The sequence below is a fragment of the Ranitomeya imitator genome, chromosome 1 (assembly GCF_032444005.1).
Source record: "Ranitomeya imitator isolate aRanImi1 chromosome 1, aRanImi1.pri, whole genome shotgun sequence".
NCBI lineage: Eukaryota > Metazoa > Chordata > Amphibia > Anura > Dendrobatidae > Ranitomeya > Ranitomeya imitator.
In genome coordinates this window covers 693,968,316-693,983,959 of record NC_091282.1, presented here as the reverse complement: position 1 = coordinate 693,983,959, position 15,644 = coordinate 693,968,316, and the positions used below count along the sequence as shown (strand labels likewise).

At 47.9% G+C, this 15,644-nt stretch overlaps 1 protein-coding gene across 2 annotated transcripts in view; it reads right to left on the bottom strand.

The window, feature by feature from the left end:
• TMEM87A (transmembrane protein 87A) overlaps window positions 1-14,400 on the bottom strand; it is a 142,286-nt gene extending 127,886 nt beyond the window's left edge. For both annotated transcript variants that reach the window (XM_069730597.1, XM_069730605.1), the window contains exons 1-3: window positions 14,240-14,400; window positions 12,515-12,575; window positions 7,615-7,703 (exon numbers count right to left, since the gene is read on the bottom strand). In XM_069730597.1, coding sequence (XP_069586698.1) covers window positions 7,615-7,703; window positions 12,515-12,575; window positions 14,240-14,359 — 270 coding nt within the window. In that variant the 5' untranslated portion in view covers window positions 14,360-14,400. The remainder of the gene's footprint in view (window positions 1-7,614; window positions 7,704-12,514; window positions 12,576-14,239) is intronic.
• Between the last annotated feature and the right edge of the window lie 1,244 nt (window positions 14,401-15,644).

Sequence of the window (15,644 nt, the reverse complement as noted above, 5' to 3'; positions counted from 1 at the left end):
CAATTATTACCTGGGCAAGACTAAGGAAATCCTGAAAACATGACCTGTTGGTGGGCCTTGAGGACTGGAGTTGGGGACCTCTGGTCTAGATGACCTGGAACTACGGTGTCTCTCCCTAGAAGTGGATGACCGTGCTATAGGATGAGGCAGATGGACTTGACCTATGGGTCCGCTTGCGTCCTGACCTAGACGTGGATGTGCCAGGTCGTTCTGTTCCTGAGTCAAGCTCTCCCTTTGCTTGTTAACAGTCTTAGCCGAGGCATGACTCTGCAGAGCCTGAAGCAAAGTGGAGGTGTGTTATCTATAGACTGCGTCATAGATTGCGACCTCTCAGTGACCCATTCCGCCTTGGCATTAGACACCGAGGCATTGGCAGGGGCTTCTTGGGGCTCTGACGCAGTAGTACGGATGCAGTCCTGGCAGTGCGTACATGCTGCCACTGGGGAGAGGAGCCCTATAGGGAATATGGATTCACAGCCGAGTAAAACAACCCAGCTGTGATCTTACCCCACCAGTTTGCCCCTAGGTCCAGCGCTGAAGATCCACAGTCCTGTGCCCCTCCCGGAGACTGGCCGGCCTGGTCCTGCTGACCGGGAGATGCAGGGTTAATCCTTGCTGCAGTAGAAATGGCCGCCGACGAGGAGAGGCAGGGGGAGAAGGGGGGCGGAGAGCAGAATATCGTAGTTACTTACCGATAACGGTATTTCTCTGAACCCATGACGGCACTAACGAGAGAGGGATCCGCCCTCAGGGACAGGAAACCCACAGGTTAAAAAGGCGGGACCTCTCCTCCACCTCAGTTGGTTTACAGAGCCTTGCAGGGAATTTCTGCTGTAACTTAATTGGTTATTTTTACACAACAAAATATAACTGTATAACTTATATAAGCTCCTCTATATATATATATATATATACACACACACACTTTTTTTTTTTTTTTTTTTATGCACACCTCGTGACTTAATTTATAAGTAGTGTGGACACCCATACGTGAAGGGAGGGAATATACAGGTGCCGTCATGGGTTCAGAGAAATACCGTTATCGGTAAGTAACTACGATATTCTCTTACCCCATGACGGCACTAACGAGAGAATTTCAAAGAATGAAAAATTTTAGGGTGGGACTACTGCCTCCAGAACTCTCCTACCAAAAGTTAAGTCTGAGGGAGAAGATAGATTAAGCTGATAGTGCTTGAAGAATGTAGAGGGGGAAGACCAAGTGGCTGCTCTACATATTTGATCTATTGATGCTCCACCACGTTCAGCCCAAGAGGTTGCCACCGACCTGGTTGAATGGGCCTTAATTGTGTCCGGAGCTTGTTCTCCGGAAGAGGTATATGACATCTTGATGGCATCTCTTACCCACCTCGCCAACGTGGCTTTCGATGCCTTGTGACCCTTATTTGGTCCCTGAAAGCAGACAAACAGAGCCCTCCCTTTTCTACACTCCCTTGTGGCTGATAGATAGTGTGTTAGACATCTCTTTACATCTAGAGTGTGTAGAGCCTCCTCTTTTTTGTTTTTTGGATTGGGGCAAAAAGATGGTAACGCTATCTCTTGAGATCTGTGGAATTTTGACGCCACTTTGGGAAGGTAAGAAGGGTCAGTTTTGAGGATTACTCTGTCATCTAATATTTGTGTTAGAGGTGGGTAGGCTGATAAGGCCTGCAGATCACTAATCCTGCGAGCTGAGGTTAGGGCCACCAATAAACAGGTTTTCCAAGATATTATTTTTAGTGAAGCCTGAGATAAAGGTTCGAACGGCGCTTTAGTTAGTGCTGAAAGGACTAGGTTCAGGTCCCAGGGAGAAGCGGTGAGATGTATAACTGGTCTGGACCTAGTAGATGCTCTAACAAATCTTTTTACCCAGTGATTCCCCGCCAAATCCTGGTTGTAAAGGGCACCCAATGCTGCAATCTGAACCTTCAGAGTATTTGTTGCTAGGCCTTTCTCTAAACCTTTTTGAAGAAATTCTAAGATTTCCTGAATTGGCATCTGATTTGATAGGATAACTCCTGACGTGGAGAGGAACTTTTTCCAGACTTTGCCGTAGGCTCTGGTAGTTATAGGTTTTCTACTGGCCAGCAGGGTAGAAATTAGATTTGAAGAAAACCCCCTTTTTGTTAACAGTTCCCTTTCAAAAGCCAGGCCGTCATGTGCAAACTTTTTATTTGAGGGTGATTTACTGGCCCTTGATGCAGAAGGTCTGGGATATCTGGGAGTACCCATGGATCCGCTATGGACATTAGGCGTAGCCATGGGAACCATACTCTTTTCGGCCAGAACGGAGCTATCAGTATCACTTTGGCTCTGTCTTCCCTGATTTTCTTCAAGACTAAGGGAATTAGAGCTATCGGAGGAAACACATAAGCTAGATGGAATTTCCATGGAATTAACAACGCGTCTATGGCCACTGGACTCCCCCGAGGATCTATCGAGCAGAAGGCCTCCGTTTTCCGATTTTGATTGTTTGCAAATAGATCTATATCCGGGGCCCCCCAAAGATCCACTATGCGTTTGAATATACTTGTATTTAACTCCCATTCCCCCTGTTTTAATTGGGTTCTGCTTAGAAAATCTGCAGTTTGATTTTCTGACCCTTTTATGTGAAGGGCTGTCAGGGAGGACAAGTTGGCTTCTGCTTGTGACATGATGAAATTTGTCACTTTCATTAGGGATTGAGACCTCGTCCCTCCCTGATGGTTTAAATATGCTACTACCACCCTGTTGTCCGTCAGTACTCTCACGTGGTGGGAACGGAGGGAAGTTAAAAAATGATTGATGGCGTACTGAACTGCTAAAAGCTCCTTCATGTTTGAAGTAAGGTCTTTTTCTTCTACTGACCAAGGACCTTGGGCAATTTGCCTGTTTAGGTGGGCCCCCCACCCCCAAGGGCTTGCGTCTGTGGTCAGGATTATCGAGACCGGCCATACCCATGGAACCCCCCTCCTGAGATTGGACGGGTCTGTCCACCAAGCTAAGGAAGTTTTTGTCCGAGAGGATATTTTTAATTGCTTTTCTAAATTTCCTCCTGCGTGGGATACCGCCTCTAGTATTTCCCACTGGAGATCTCTCGAGTGGCTCTGAGCCCACTGTACCGCTGGGATACAGGATGTCATTGACCCCAGTATGGACATGGCTCTCCTTAGAGAGATCAGAGGAGAGATACTCAACTGATTCACTAGATGTATCATGTTGGATACTTTTTCTTCCGGCAGACGACACTCTTGCTTTGTTGAGTCTATTAATATCCCCAAGTACAACTGTACTTGAGATGGGATAAGCCTGGATTTTTCCAGGTTCAGAAACCATCCTAGATTCGATAGGGCTACCATCACTCTGTTTAGTTGCTGGCTGCAATGTAGAGAGGAACTGCCCATCACTAGGAGGTCGTCCAGATAAGGCACAATCAATATGTTTTGTTCCCTTATATGGGCCATTACTTCCGCCATTAATTTTGTGAATACTCTCGGGGCAATGGCTAGACCAAACGGAAGAGCCTTGTATTGGTAATGTTTCAGTTCCCCTTGTATCATTACTGCAACCCTGAGATATTTCCGGAAATCCGGATGGATTGGCACATGATAGTATGCGTCCTTTAAGTCTATAACAGTCATGAAACAAGACGGGATAAGGGATCTGACACATGATTTTATTGTCTCCATTTTGAATTTTTCTATTACCAGGTATCTGTTTAGTTGTTTTAAATTTATAATTACTCTGAAAGTTCCGTCCGGTTTTGTTCGAAGAAAGAGTGGAGAATAAAACCCCCTCGTCTCTTCCTGTTGTGGAACTTCCTGTAAGACTTTCTTCTCCAGAAGACTGAGAACTTCTCTCTGGATGCTCAGCTGCTCGATCTCTGACTTTCTTCGTGGTGTGACCACAAACTGATTGTGTGGCATTGTGTGAAAGCTTAGTTTTAGGCCCGTCTTTATGATGTTTAGAGTCCAGGCACTTCCAGAAATTTTTTCCCAGGTTGGAAGAAAGTGGGTCAGTCTCCCTCCTACCTGGGGCACACCCTCATTGTGGCTGTTTTTTATTATCCGGCTTGTTGAACATGAAACCTCCTCTTTTGAATTTTCTGTCTTCCCACCCCTCCTTTTGATTTTTTGGGGGGCGTCTTTGTGTGAACCTCCTTCCTCGAAAGGGCCGCCTATAAGATTGATTTAGGAATCCCGGAAAGGCTTTCTTTTTATCAACCGCTTTTTCGAGGACATCGTCTAGGGTGGGACCGAACAAATATTCACCTTCACACGGAATGGAACACAACTTAGCTTTAGTTTGCAGGTCCCCCGGCCAGCACTTTAGCCATAATGCTCTCCTAGCCGCATTTGAGAAGGAAGCCGATCTTGCCGTCAGTCTAACTGAGTCTATTGAGGCATCTGCTAAATATGCAGCGGCCCCTTTCATCGCTGACACGGAGTCTAGTATAGACTCTCTCGGGGTTTTATTTTTTAATTGAGTCTCTAAATGATCCAGCCAGACCATTAGTGCTCTAGCTGTACACGTAGCAGCTATACCGGGTTTTAGCCCCCCGCTGGCGGCCTCCCAGGACCCTTTTAGGAAGACATCGGCCTTTTTATCCATAGGATCCTTGAGGGTCCCCATATCTTCAAAAGGCAGAGCGAACTTTTTAGAGGCTTTCGCGATGGCGACGTCTAATTTTGGCGCTTTTCCCCATGAGGCGCAGGCTGGGTCATCAAATGGGTATTTCCTTTTGGGTGTTAACAGTACTTTTTTGTCTGGTCTTTTCCACTCCTTTTTTATAAGGGCTTGAATTTTTTCATTTAATGGGAACACTCTGTACTTCTTTTGTTCCAGGCCACTAAACATAAGATCTTGTACAGATTTTTTGGAACGAGTATCTGCCAGACCCATTGTCGCCCTAACCATTTTCACCAACGCATCCGTTTCATCTATTGGGAAACAGTTGCGACCGCTTTCTGAAGATGCGGAGGAGGATGATGAAGCTGTAGAGCTATCAGAATCCCCACTCGTACTATCTCCCTCGCTGGAGCTGTAATCTGGAGATTTTTCTTTATGTTTTCTTTTACGGTTTTTTACGCTTTTTAATGCGTCTGCTACTTGGGTTTTAATTAAATCTTTTAATTCAGATGTGAAACTTGGTGCCTCCTCATCAATGGTGTTCTTAATACATGACGCACAGAGTTTTTTAACCCACGAATCTGGCAAATCTGCTGAACAAAGTGGGCACACTTTATGTTTACTTTTCCCTTGGCATTTCTTTCCCTAGGAAACAATAAACCCCTATTAGAATATACACTTTCACGGAGGTCACTTACCCTCCTAATGTGAGGAAGATACCGGCTGTGGCTTTGAGGATGCCTCCTCCACTTGAACCACCGTCTCCCTCCTGGATCCACCAGAGCCTCTGCTGCGCTGGGATCCTGAGCTGCTGCGCTGCGTAGGTTTCCGTGACGAATGGCGCTCCTTCGGATTCTTTGTCACAGGGGCCTGTGAAATTTCTTCCACCGACTGCTCTATTCCACTCATGGTGGTAATTACTGAGCAGCGGTATGCCCCTTTTTTTTCCGTTTTTTATGCTGACAGAGCGGCGCCAGGTAACTTCCGGTTTACCCAGAGGTACCTTGCGCCGACCCCGGAAGTGACCCCAGCGCCTGCGCAGTAAGTTGCCGGACCTCGCGCGCGCGCTCACTACTTGCCGGCTCACAGGAGGGACGGAGCTTCTGCAGCCGCCGCTGCAATCTGCGTCTTGCCGCTTGTCGGTGACCGGCGTCACCACCCCCTGTGCGCCTCATGGACCGGCGGAGGAAACCTCCAGGTAGCCGCCGCTACCTATTACCGACCACTCCATTGAAAAGAGAAGAGGCAGGCTCGGTAACCTCTTCACTGCCTCCCCTCCGCGCATATCCACGAGGCCCGCCGACCCCGGAACGCGCCTTCAGGGAGGAATCCACCTGAACCGTGGCAGGGCCCCCCGCTGCCTGAACTCGGCCCGATGGTCCCTGGACTCCTGGATGGTGAGTTGTGGGATCCCCGTCGGGGACAGGAAACCGAACTGAGGTGGAGGAGAGGTCCCGCCTTTTTAACCTGTGGGTTTCCTGTCCCTGAGGGCGGATCCCTCTCTCGTTAGTGCCGTCATGGGGTAAGAGAAAAAAAGGCGGCAAAGCTGTGTAAAAACGCGCCCTTTCTGTCTCGTGTGTCCTTTCTGTAGTGTGTCATATTTGTCATCCGGGGGGTGGGCCAGGGGCTGAGAGGAGGCAGCGGCTTCAGCTAGGCCGAAGTCGGGGCCTAAATTAGATGCCTGATGCCCAGAAAGGCTCCAGGCCGGCGCGGAAGTCCTGAGCCAGACCCCTCCCCCCCCCTCCGGATTTAAAGGCAGGATAGTGGTGGGGCTATAAGCGGAAAGGGGGGCCTGTGAGGGGTCCCCCTGAGGCAGTATAGAGCTGGTGCTGCCACAGAGACAGTGGCGCAGGGAGCCCTGTGTCTATGTGCCATGCCTGCCTGCACTCCCCCCGGCCCCGATAGGAGCCCGCAGCTGGGCTGGGGTCCCTGGATGGAGGCGCAGTGTGCTGGCCCATTGCTGGGAGCTGCAGAATGCTGCCTTTACAGGCCCTACCTGAGGCGTCTCAACCCAATGCCCCCAGAGGGGGAATAGGGAGGGTTCTGTTGTCACCTTCAGGGGGCTTTATCCTCGCCTCGACCTCAACCCAGAAACCAAAAGGAATTGGGGAGGGAGGGGGGGGGGGGGGGGGGTCTCGACTTCGAACCAGCACCCGAGGGACTGGGGAAGGAGCGACATGGGGAAAAAGCCATCTCGACTTCAACCGGGCACCCTGTAATAGGGGGCCGAGGAAGGAGCCATGCCGGGAGTCTCACAGGAGACCCACTTTTCTTCATCTGTAACCCGTCTGAAAAAAACGAAGTAAAAAATCTTAGGTGTGCCTCCTATGCGACACTAAACAAAAACTGGAGAAGGCTGACGCCGTCCAGGGGTGTATGTGTTCTGCAGGCGGCGGTGCCCCAAGTATAGGGGTCTGTCTGCACAATATTCGTCCATTGCTTCCCACCCAGGGATTGCTTTGGGACGTCCCATGGTCCTGTGTCCCCCAATGAGGTGACAGAGTAAAGGAGATTTTTGTGTACTCACCGTAAAATCTCTCTCTTAGCCTCTAATTGGGGGACACAGCTCCCACCCTCTTGCCCTTTTCGGGCCGTTGTTACTGTTGAGTTCTCATATTGTTCTTTGAGCTCGTACATAGTGGCCTTCTTATAGGCATGGTTATGTTATTCATGTTACATTCCTCCTACTGCTTTTGCACAAAACTGGAGAAGGCTGACGCCATCCAGGGGTGTATACTGCAGAGGAGGAGCCACGGTTAATCTTTTTCAGATTATGCATAGTGTCGCCTCCTAGTGGACAGCAGCATAACACCCATGGTCCTGTGTCCCCCAATGAGGCGACAGAGTAAATGCCCAGGCTGATAAGCCTCCATCCTTTCTAGTCTGCTTGCAGCTACATTCTGACAGATTTTCATTTTTAAATGTACTAGTTATTTGACGACAACAATATGACTGCTGCCAGCATTTGTTACTTCCGCAATTTCCCACCCGATTATTCTGATAACTTACCTTAAATGCAGAAATTTCATTGTAACAGGTGCAATAACGTAGATACCAAGTGATGTTAAAATTACTGCAGGGTTTCTGACCACCTTCAACTGAAAATAGAAAAAAAAAGTAAGAAAAAATACATTCATAACAAATAAAACATTATGAAAAAGAACAACAAAATAAGAATTCTGTAACCAAAAATACTGCAAAAACGATCATAAAGATGCCAAGAAGACGTTAAAGGAAAAACACTGCTGGAGTTTTCCTGACAAAACTGAGTATGACGGTGTCTAAAGGACGTTGTGTGCACATACCCCTTAGGGTGCAGTCAGGTGTATAAATCATTCAAAGATCCTACCGTAATGCTCGGACTGGCAGGCAAGTCTCCTGACCAGAGCATGACAGCTGCATAGAAATATATGAAGCTATTACGCTCAGATAGGGAGAGCAGCCAGCCAGTCTGAGCACTGTGGTCCAATTTATTCAGTTGTCCGACTGCGCCCTTAAAGGGAACCATAAAAGCATGTAATGAGGCTAATCTCGGAATCAATGTAGTGCATGGAACTCAGCCCCTCTCCTATTAATGTTTTATATTTTCACCTTATGTAAAAGAAATGCAGTTTTTGTAAAGTTTGCCACCATACAGAGCCTTATTCATGCTTTTTAACCAAGTGTGACAAAACTCTGCTGCTTTGAGCGGTATGGGCACTTCTACTGCTCACAATATACTAGTTAGTGAGGACTAGTCTAGAGGGAGGTCTATCCCGGGCGATGGGTGCTGTAATCACTCTCACAGGATGTAACCTACATCTTCTTCACCGACCCCATACATATCTTCAGTGCAGAACGTTGTGCACCCGTGTGAAAAATGGCAATCCCAACATTTGAGCACTACAGCACCTATTCCTTCTGGCGATTGTCCTTTTTTTGAGTGATTTTTTTTTGTACCGCATTTCTACAAAACAATAGTTTCTGTATTTTTTGGCCCAATTTAAGACGATCACTTTTGTGATACTCTTTGGACTTTGTATACTTTATATGGGGATAACAAAAGTATACTCAAGCTGATATGATTTTGAAGGGCTGCATAAAATAGTACATGTACAGAAGATTACATTACACAGGAAACTACTCCTGACCTCCAGGTAATATATTATGTGAATAATCAGCACTTGGGTAGGTGACTAGAAAAACTTGTGAAATTTCCACGTGATCAAGAAAGGCAAAACGTGCGTTGAGGAGTTCCACCACCACAAGGTCTGTATTCTGACTACTACCATTATCCTGGCTAACCTCAGTGCTAGGTTAAAGGGAACCTGTCACCCCCAAAATCGAAGAGGAGCTAAGCCCATCAGCATCAGAGGCTTATCTATAGCATTCTGGGTGTTGCGGTCCGGTCCGGGGCCTCCCATCTTCTTACGATGACGTCCTCTTCTTGTCTTCACGATGCGGCTCCGGCGCAGGCGTACTTTGTCTGCCCTGTTGAGGACAGAGCAAAGTACTGCACTGCGCAGGCACCGGGCCTCTCTGACTTTTCCCGGCGCCTGCACACTGCAGTACTTTGCTCTGCCCTCAACAAGAAGATGACGTCATCCTATGAAGATAGGAGGCCCTGGACCAGACTGCGGCGCCCATTGGACCGGAGCACATCCTCCAGGTGAGTATAATATAACCTCTTTTTCTCATCTTTCAGGATACATCAGGGGGCTTATCTACAGCATTACAGAATGCTGTAGATAAGCCCCTGATGCTGGTGGGCTTAGCTCATCTTCGATTTTGGGGGTGACAGGTTCCCTTTAAGGCCCTCATACACAAGACTAATGTTGGTTGAACTGGCCGATATCGACTGCTTTGGCCAATAATCTAATGTGTATGGGGGTGCCAGTAATTGTTGGGAAAGATGTAGATAGCACATGTCCGATTTTGGGCTGCCAATCGCATTGCTCTCCCATGTAGGCTAGGGCTGTCTCAGAGAAGACAGGAGCATTCGGCCAAAGAAATCCTCCTGTGTATGTAAGGGTACCGTCACACTGAAACGACGTCGATCGCTGCAGCGTCGCTGTTTGGTCGCTGGAGAGCTGTCACACAGACAGCTCTCCAGTGACCAACGATCCCGAAGTCCCCTGGTAACCAGGGTAAACATCGGGTTACTAAGCGCAGGGCCGCGCTTAGTAACCCGATGGTTACCAGCGTAAACGTAAAAAAAAAAAAAACATTACATACTTACATTCCGTGTCTGTCCTCCGGCGCTGTGCTTTCCTCTGCACTGTCAGCGCCGGTGAGCCGTAAAGCAGAGCGGTGACGTCACCGCTGTGCTTCCTGGCTGGCCGGCGCTGACACAGGATGCAGGAGGAGTGCAGAGAAGCACAGCGCTGGGGACAGACAGCTGAAGGTAAGTATGTAATGTTTGTTTTTTTTAAGTTTACGCTGGTAACCAGGGTAAACATCGGGTTACTAAGCGCGGCCCTGCGCTTAGTAACCCGATATTTACCCTGGTTACCAGTGAAGACATCGCTGAATTGGCGTCACACACGCCGATTCAGTGATGTCTGCGGGAGATCCAGCGACGAAATAAAGTTTCAGACGATCTGCTACGACGTACGATTCTCAGCGGGGTCCCTGATCACAGTAGCGTGTCAGACACAGCGAGAGCGTAACGATATCGCTGGAACGTCACGGATCGTGCCGTCCTAGCGATCAAAGTGCCACTGTGTGACGGTACCCTAAGATAGCTGTCAGCAAAACAATTGGCCAAAGTATAGTTAAGATAACAGCCATTTATGTCTATGGGAACTTTACTTGTGTATTCTGTTTAGTATTTGATAAGACAGGGTCACTAATTAAATGATGGAGCATTAAGTGGGTTATATTTGTATGTTTTATCCCAATAGTCTTCATAGTAACCCACCATAATGCTGATGTATGCACAAGTTTTCAACTTGTCTGATAATTTTCCCCTCCTTTTTAGGCATTAAAGGTAGGCTTGACATGTATTTCAACTTGTACTGTCCCATGGAGATAAAACACTAAAATCACAAAATATGTATGTCCATTGATTTGTGGCCATTGATCAATACAGCTGCCAAGTCTGAATCTACATATAGCTCGGCATGACCAGTTAAAACTTAGAGGAGGTGAAGGAACACAGCAAGTAACCGAAACACAGAGAAACAAATTTAAAGTGGAATCAAAGACGAAAGCCAGAAATAAACCATCCCATCAGCACTGCATCCACTGCGCATTTTGCTCTTGCTTCATCAGGGAGTGGTGAGGTGAGAGGAGATAAATTATGTGAAGGAAAAACTGTAGCCGATCACACTTTCAAAGTAAAGCAAGAGATCGGTGAAAGCGTTGCACCTTATTTACATGGCGCTGAGTGAGTACACATATCCAGTGCTGGGTTGGGTGGATAAAGACCAATGAAGCACCAAGTAAGGAGCGAAACTCAATGAGTCGTCCAGAGTGGCATCATCTCTGCAATGAATAGTACGGTATTATTCATGAGCCACGGACCTGTGACGGAACTTTTTTGTTTGTTTTTGCAACAGTAAAATATCCTCTATGTATCTGAATGGTGGCAATTCTGCAGCAGGTGCAGGGATTTTTTGTTTCCTATAAGCCCCTGTTAAGATGAGTGGGAAAGCTGGAAAAATTTCAGCAAAGGTTAATATACCCTTAAGGTACCGTCACACTCAGCAACTTTACAACGAGAATGACAACGATCCGTGACGTTGCAGCGTCCTGGATAGCGATCTCGTTGTGTTTGACACGCGGCAGCGATTTGGATCCCGCTGTGCCATCGCTGGTCGGAGCTAGAAGTCCAGAACTTTATTTTGTCGGCGTGTATCGTCATGTTTGACATCAAAAGCAACGACTCCAGCAGCATTTTACATGGAGCTAACAACCAGCGAGAACGAGAAGTGAGTCGCCGTTACGTCACTGGATCGCTCCTGCATCGTTCTGGAGCTGCTCTGTTTGACGTCTCTACAGTGACCTAAACAGCGACGCTCCAGCGATCTAGTTTAGGTCGGCTCGTTGTCTATATCGCTGCAGCGTCTCTAAGTGTGACGGTACCTTTACTTAACTGGCACAATCAATTAGGCACTTCAGCAATAAAACATGCCACTCGCTGAAAATACTACTGTGGCATTAGTCCAGGAAAATGCAACCGAGGTGGAAGGAGGGGGAAGAAGTCAAACAACCTGACTTGTGTCAACCGCAAACCTGCTGGGTGAGAACATCCGCATCGGACTAATAAGTAAACACAAAATTACCTGGAAGGTGACAGACACACAACCTGAGGGACACACAAACGACTAAGTCCATTATATACAGCTCTGGCAAAAATTAAGAGACCGCTGCAAAATGTTCAGTTTGTCTGATTTTTCTCTTTATAGGTATATTTTTGAGTAAAATGTAAATTGTTCACTTATTCTATAAATTTCTGACAACATGTCTCTGAATTTCCAAGCAATAAATTTTGTGGGTTTTTTTGACAAAGAAAAATTGTCAAAATTAAAAAAAAAACAAAAAAACAGTGCTTTCAGACCTCAAATTATGCAAAGAAAACAAGTTCATAATCATTTAGAAACAACAATACTAATGTTTTATCTGAGGAAGAGTTCAGAAATCAATATTTTGTGGAATAACCATGAATTTTAATCACAGCTTTCATGCGTCTTGGCATGCTTTCCACCAGTCTTTCACACTGCTTCTGGCTCAAAAATGTAGGCAGTTCTTCTTTGTTTGATGGCTTGTGACTATCCATCATCCTCCTGATTACATTCTAGAGGTTTTCAATGGGGTTCAGGTCTGGAGATTGGGCTGCCCATGACAGGGTTTTGATGTGGTGGTCTCTTAATTTTTGCCAGACCTGTATATATGTTATATTACATAAATAATTGAAGAAAGTTCTTACAGCTGATAAAGATGATAGAGTCACGGAAAAGGATCTTCCCAAAAGTGAACGTTGTGCCATTCTAAGGAAAAGAAAAAGAGGATGATAAGTAACATATCTGTGCAAAGATACCAGAACAAGAGCAGAAAGGTTCTATTACTTCCCGTACATAAAGTTAGGGCCTCAGCGGTCCCCAATATTCAACAGACTAAAGTCTGAAATCTGTCCGGCAGTCTATCGTGCAAAAGAGCCTGCTGACTCTTCCCCGCATGGTGATGTCGAGGACAGAAGGATCCAGCCTGTTGAGATTCCAAAAGCTGATTCTTCAAGGATAAGCTCCTGCCAGGGGGAGCCTGTCAGCACCTCTACCATAGAAGGCAGAAGCGTGCGGCTGAGCCCAGCATATCGGGGGTAACAGCTGACAGCTATGTAGTGTGTACAGGGGTTTCACTCTACTCCTACTCCTCACTGGCGACAAAAAGCGAACAGTAACAGGACTGCAGCATCTGGCTGTTCATGGAGTTTGCTTGCAGTCTAACAATAAAGACAGCTCTGCATAGGAGCTGTACACAAAACGGAAATAACACGTTGCTTTTCTTTTTTTTTTATTGCTGTACAGGAACTACATAAACAAATGTTTATATTACAATAATTAGGGAAAAATAGACAACCGTGGGAATCTGTAACCAGATGAATGAGGCTCAAACTACTGACAGTAAAAAATTAGAGCAGTCAGGGATATTTTATTATGAAATGCTTTAGGGTTTCCAAAGAAACATACTTTATAAAGCCGGCCACGGACTAAGGGGCTTGGCTGATATGATACACAGACGGATCCTCCATTATAACAGAACACATCATTGTACGTAGCCATGATGTTTCCTATAGCCTGCCGCCGTCACCGGGGCGGCCCCAGCACCACTCGCCGCCGTCACCGGGGCGGCCCCAGCACCACTCGCCGCCGTCACCGGGGCGGCCCCAGCACCACTCGCCGCCGTCACCGGGGCGGCCCCAGCACCACTCGCCGCCGTCACCGGGGCGGCCCCAGCACCACTCGCCGCCGTCACCGGGGCGGCCCCAGCACCACTCGCCGCCGTTACCGGGGCGGCACCAGCACCACTCGCCGCCGTCACCGGGGCGGCACCAGCACCACTCGCCGCCGTCACCGGGGCGGCACCAGCACCACTCGCCGCCGTCACCGGGCGGCACCAGCACCACTCGCCGCCGTCACCGGGGCGGCCCCAGCACCACTCAGATGGCAAATTCAAGGTGACCTAGCAAAAATAGGATTCATTAAAATAGTAAGTTAGATAAGGTACTAAGCGTGTCATTAAAGCAGACGCCCAGTGGTGGCCAGCGCCTCCTGTGTTGGCACGCAGCAGCAGTACAGGGTGGCGCCACTTCTCATTTCCATACCTGAGCCAGCACCCCAACTCCACACATCACAGAAGGGTCCAGAGCTCTCACCGCCCCCTGACCTCACTGCTGGGGTCTCGTGCACAGAGCACTCACCAGTGCTGGGGACTATAGCATTCATTCACCCATAGTCTGAGGCTGATGTAATGGAACCTCCTGTAAATATCAGGAGCTACAAGGAAAAGACGTGCTGTGCAGCGGAGGCCAGCAGTCAGTGTGAGGGGAGCGAGCATGGCGAGTACATGCCGAGGGCAGGGACAGCGGCTGTGATGCACCACAGAAGATCCCCTGCTCCCACACGGACAGCGGCACGTCAGCCCCCGAACTCACCGGGGAGAGGAGCACGGTCCACCGGGAAGGCTCCGCATTATCCGCACGGCTAAAAGGAAAGGACCCTGCAACGGTTAAAAACAGGACCCACAACACGACCCTGCTCCGAGCAGCAGCCATCACCACGTCTGACACCGGAACCCCAACCAGGCGTCGTCACTTCCTGTAGGACACACCACGTGACCGGATACAGAAGGCAAGAAAACGGATGAGCCTAAACCGTATGGGCAATGTGCATGGCTCCTTCCAAGTGACTGACTGCAGCCCATACACTGTAGCTGGCTCACTACTGAAGATGCTAGACTGTACGGGCTCCTGTCAGGTGTATGTTATTGTATATACAGACTGTACGAGCTCCTGTCACATATATAACACTAGATGGTGGCCCGATTCTAACGCATCAGGTATTCTAGAATATGCATGTCCACGTAGTATATTGCTTAGTCACGTAGTATATTGCCCAGCGACGTAGTATATTGCCCAGCCACGTAGTGTATTACCCAGTCACGCAGTATATTGCCCAGCGACGTAGTATATTGCCCAGCCACGTAGTGTATTACCCAGTCACGTAGTATATTGCCCAGCCACGTAGTATATTGCCCAGCCACGTAGTATATTGCCCAGCCACGTAGTATATTGCCCAGCGACGTAGTATATTGCCCAGCCACGTAGTGTATTGCCCAGCCACGTAGTATATTGCCCAGCCACGTAGTATATTGCCCAGCCACGTAGTATATTGCCCAGTCACGTAGTATATTGCCCAGCCACGTAGTATATTGCCCAGTCACGTAGTATATTGCCCAGTCACGTAGTATATTGCCCAGCCACGTAGTATATTGCCCAGTCATGTAGTATATTGCCCAGCCACTTAGTATATTGCCCAGCCACGTAGTATATTGCCCAGCCACGTAGTATATTGCCCAGTCACGTAGTATATTGCCCAGTCACGTAGTATATTGCCCAGCCACGTAGTATATTGCCCAGTCACGTAGTATATTGCCCAGTCACGTAGTATATTGCCCAGTCACGTAGTATATTGCCCAGCCACGTAGTATATTGCCCAGTAACGTAGTATATTGCCCAGTCACGTAGTATATTGCCCAGTCACGTAGTATATTGCCCAGTCACGTAGTATATTGCCCAGCCACGTAGTATATTGCCCAGTCACGTAGTATATTGCTTAGTCACGTAGTATATTGCCCAGTCACGTAGTATATTGCTTAGCCACGTAGTATATTGCTTAGCCACGTAGTATATTGCCCAGCCACGTAGTATATTGCCCAGCCACGTAGTATATTGCTTAGTCACGTAGTATATTGCACAGCCACGTACTATATTGCCCAGTCACGTGGTATATTGCCCAGCCACGTACTATATTGCCCAGTGACGTAGTATATTGCCCAGT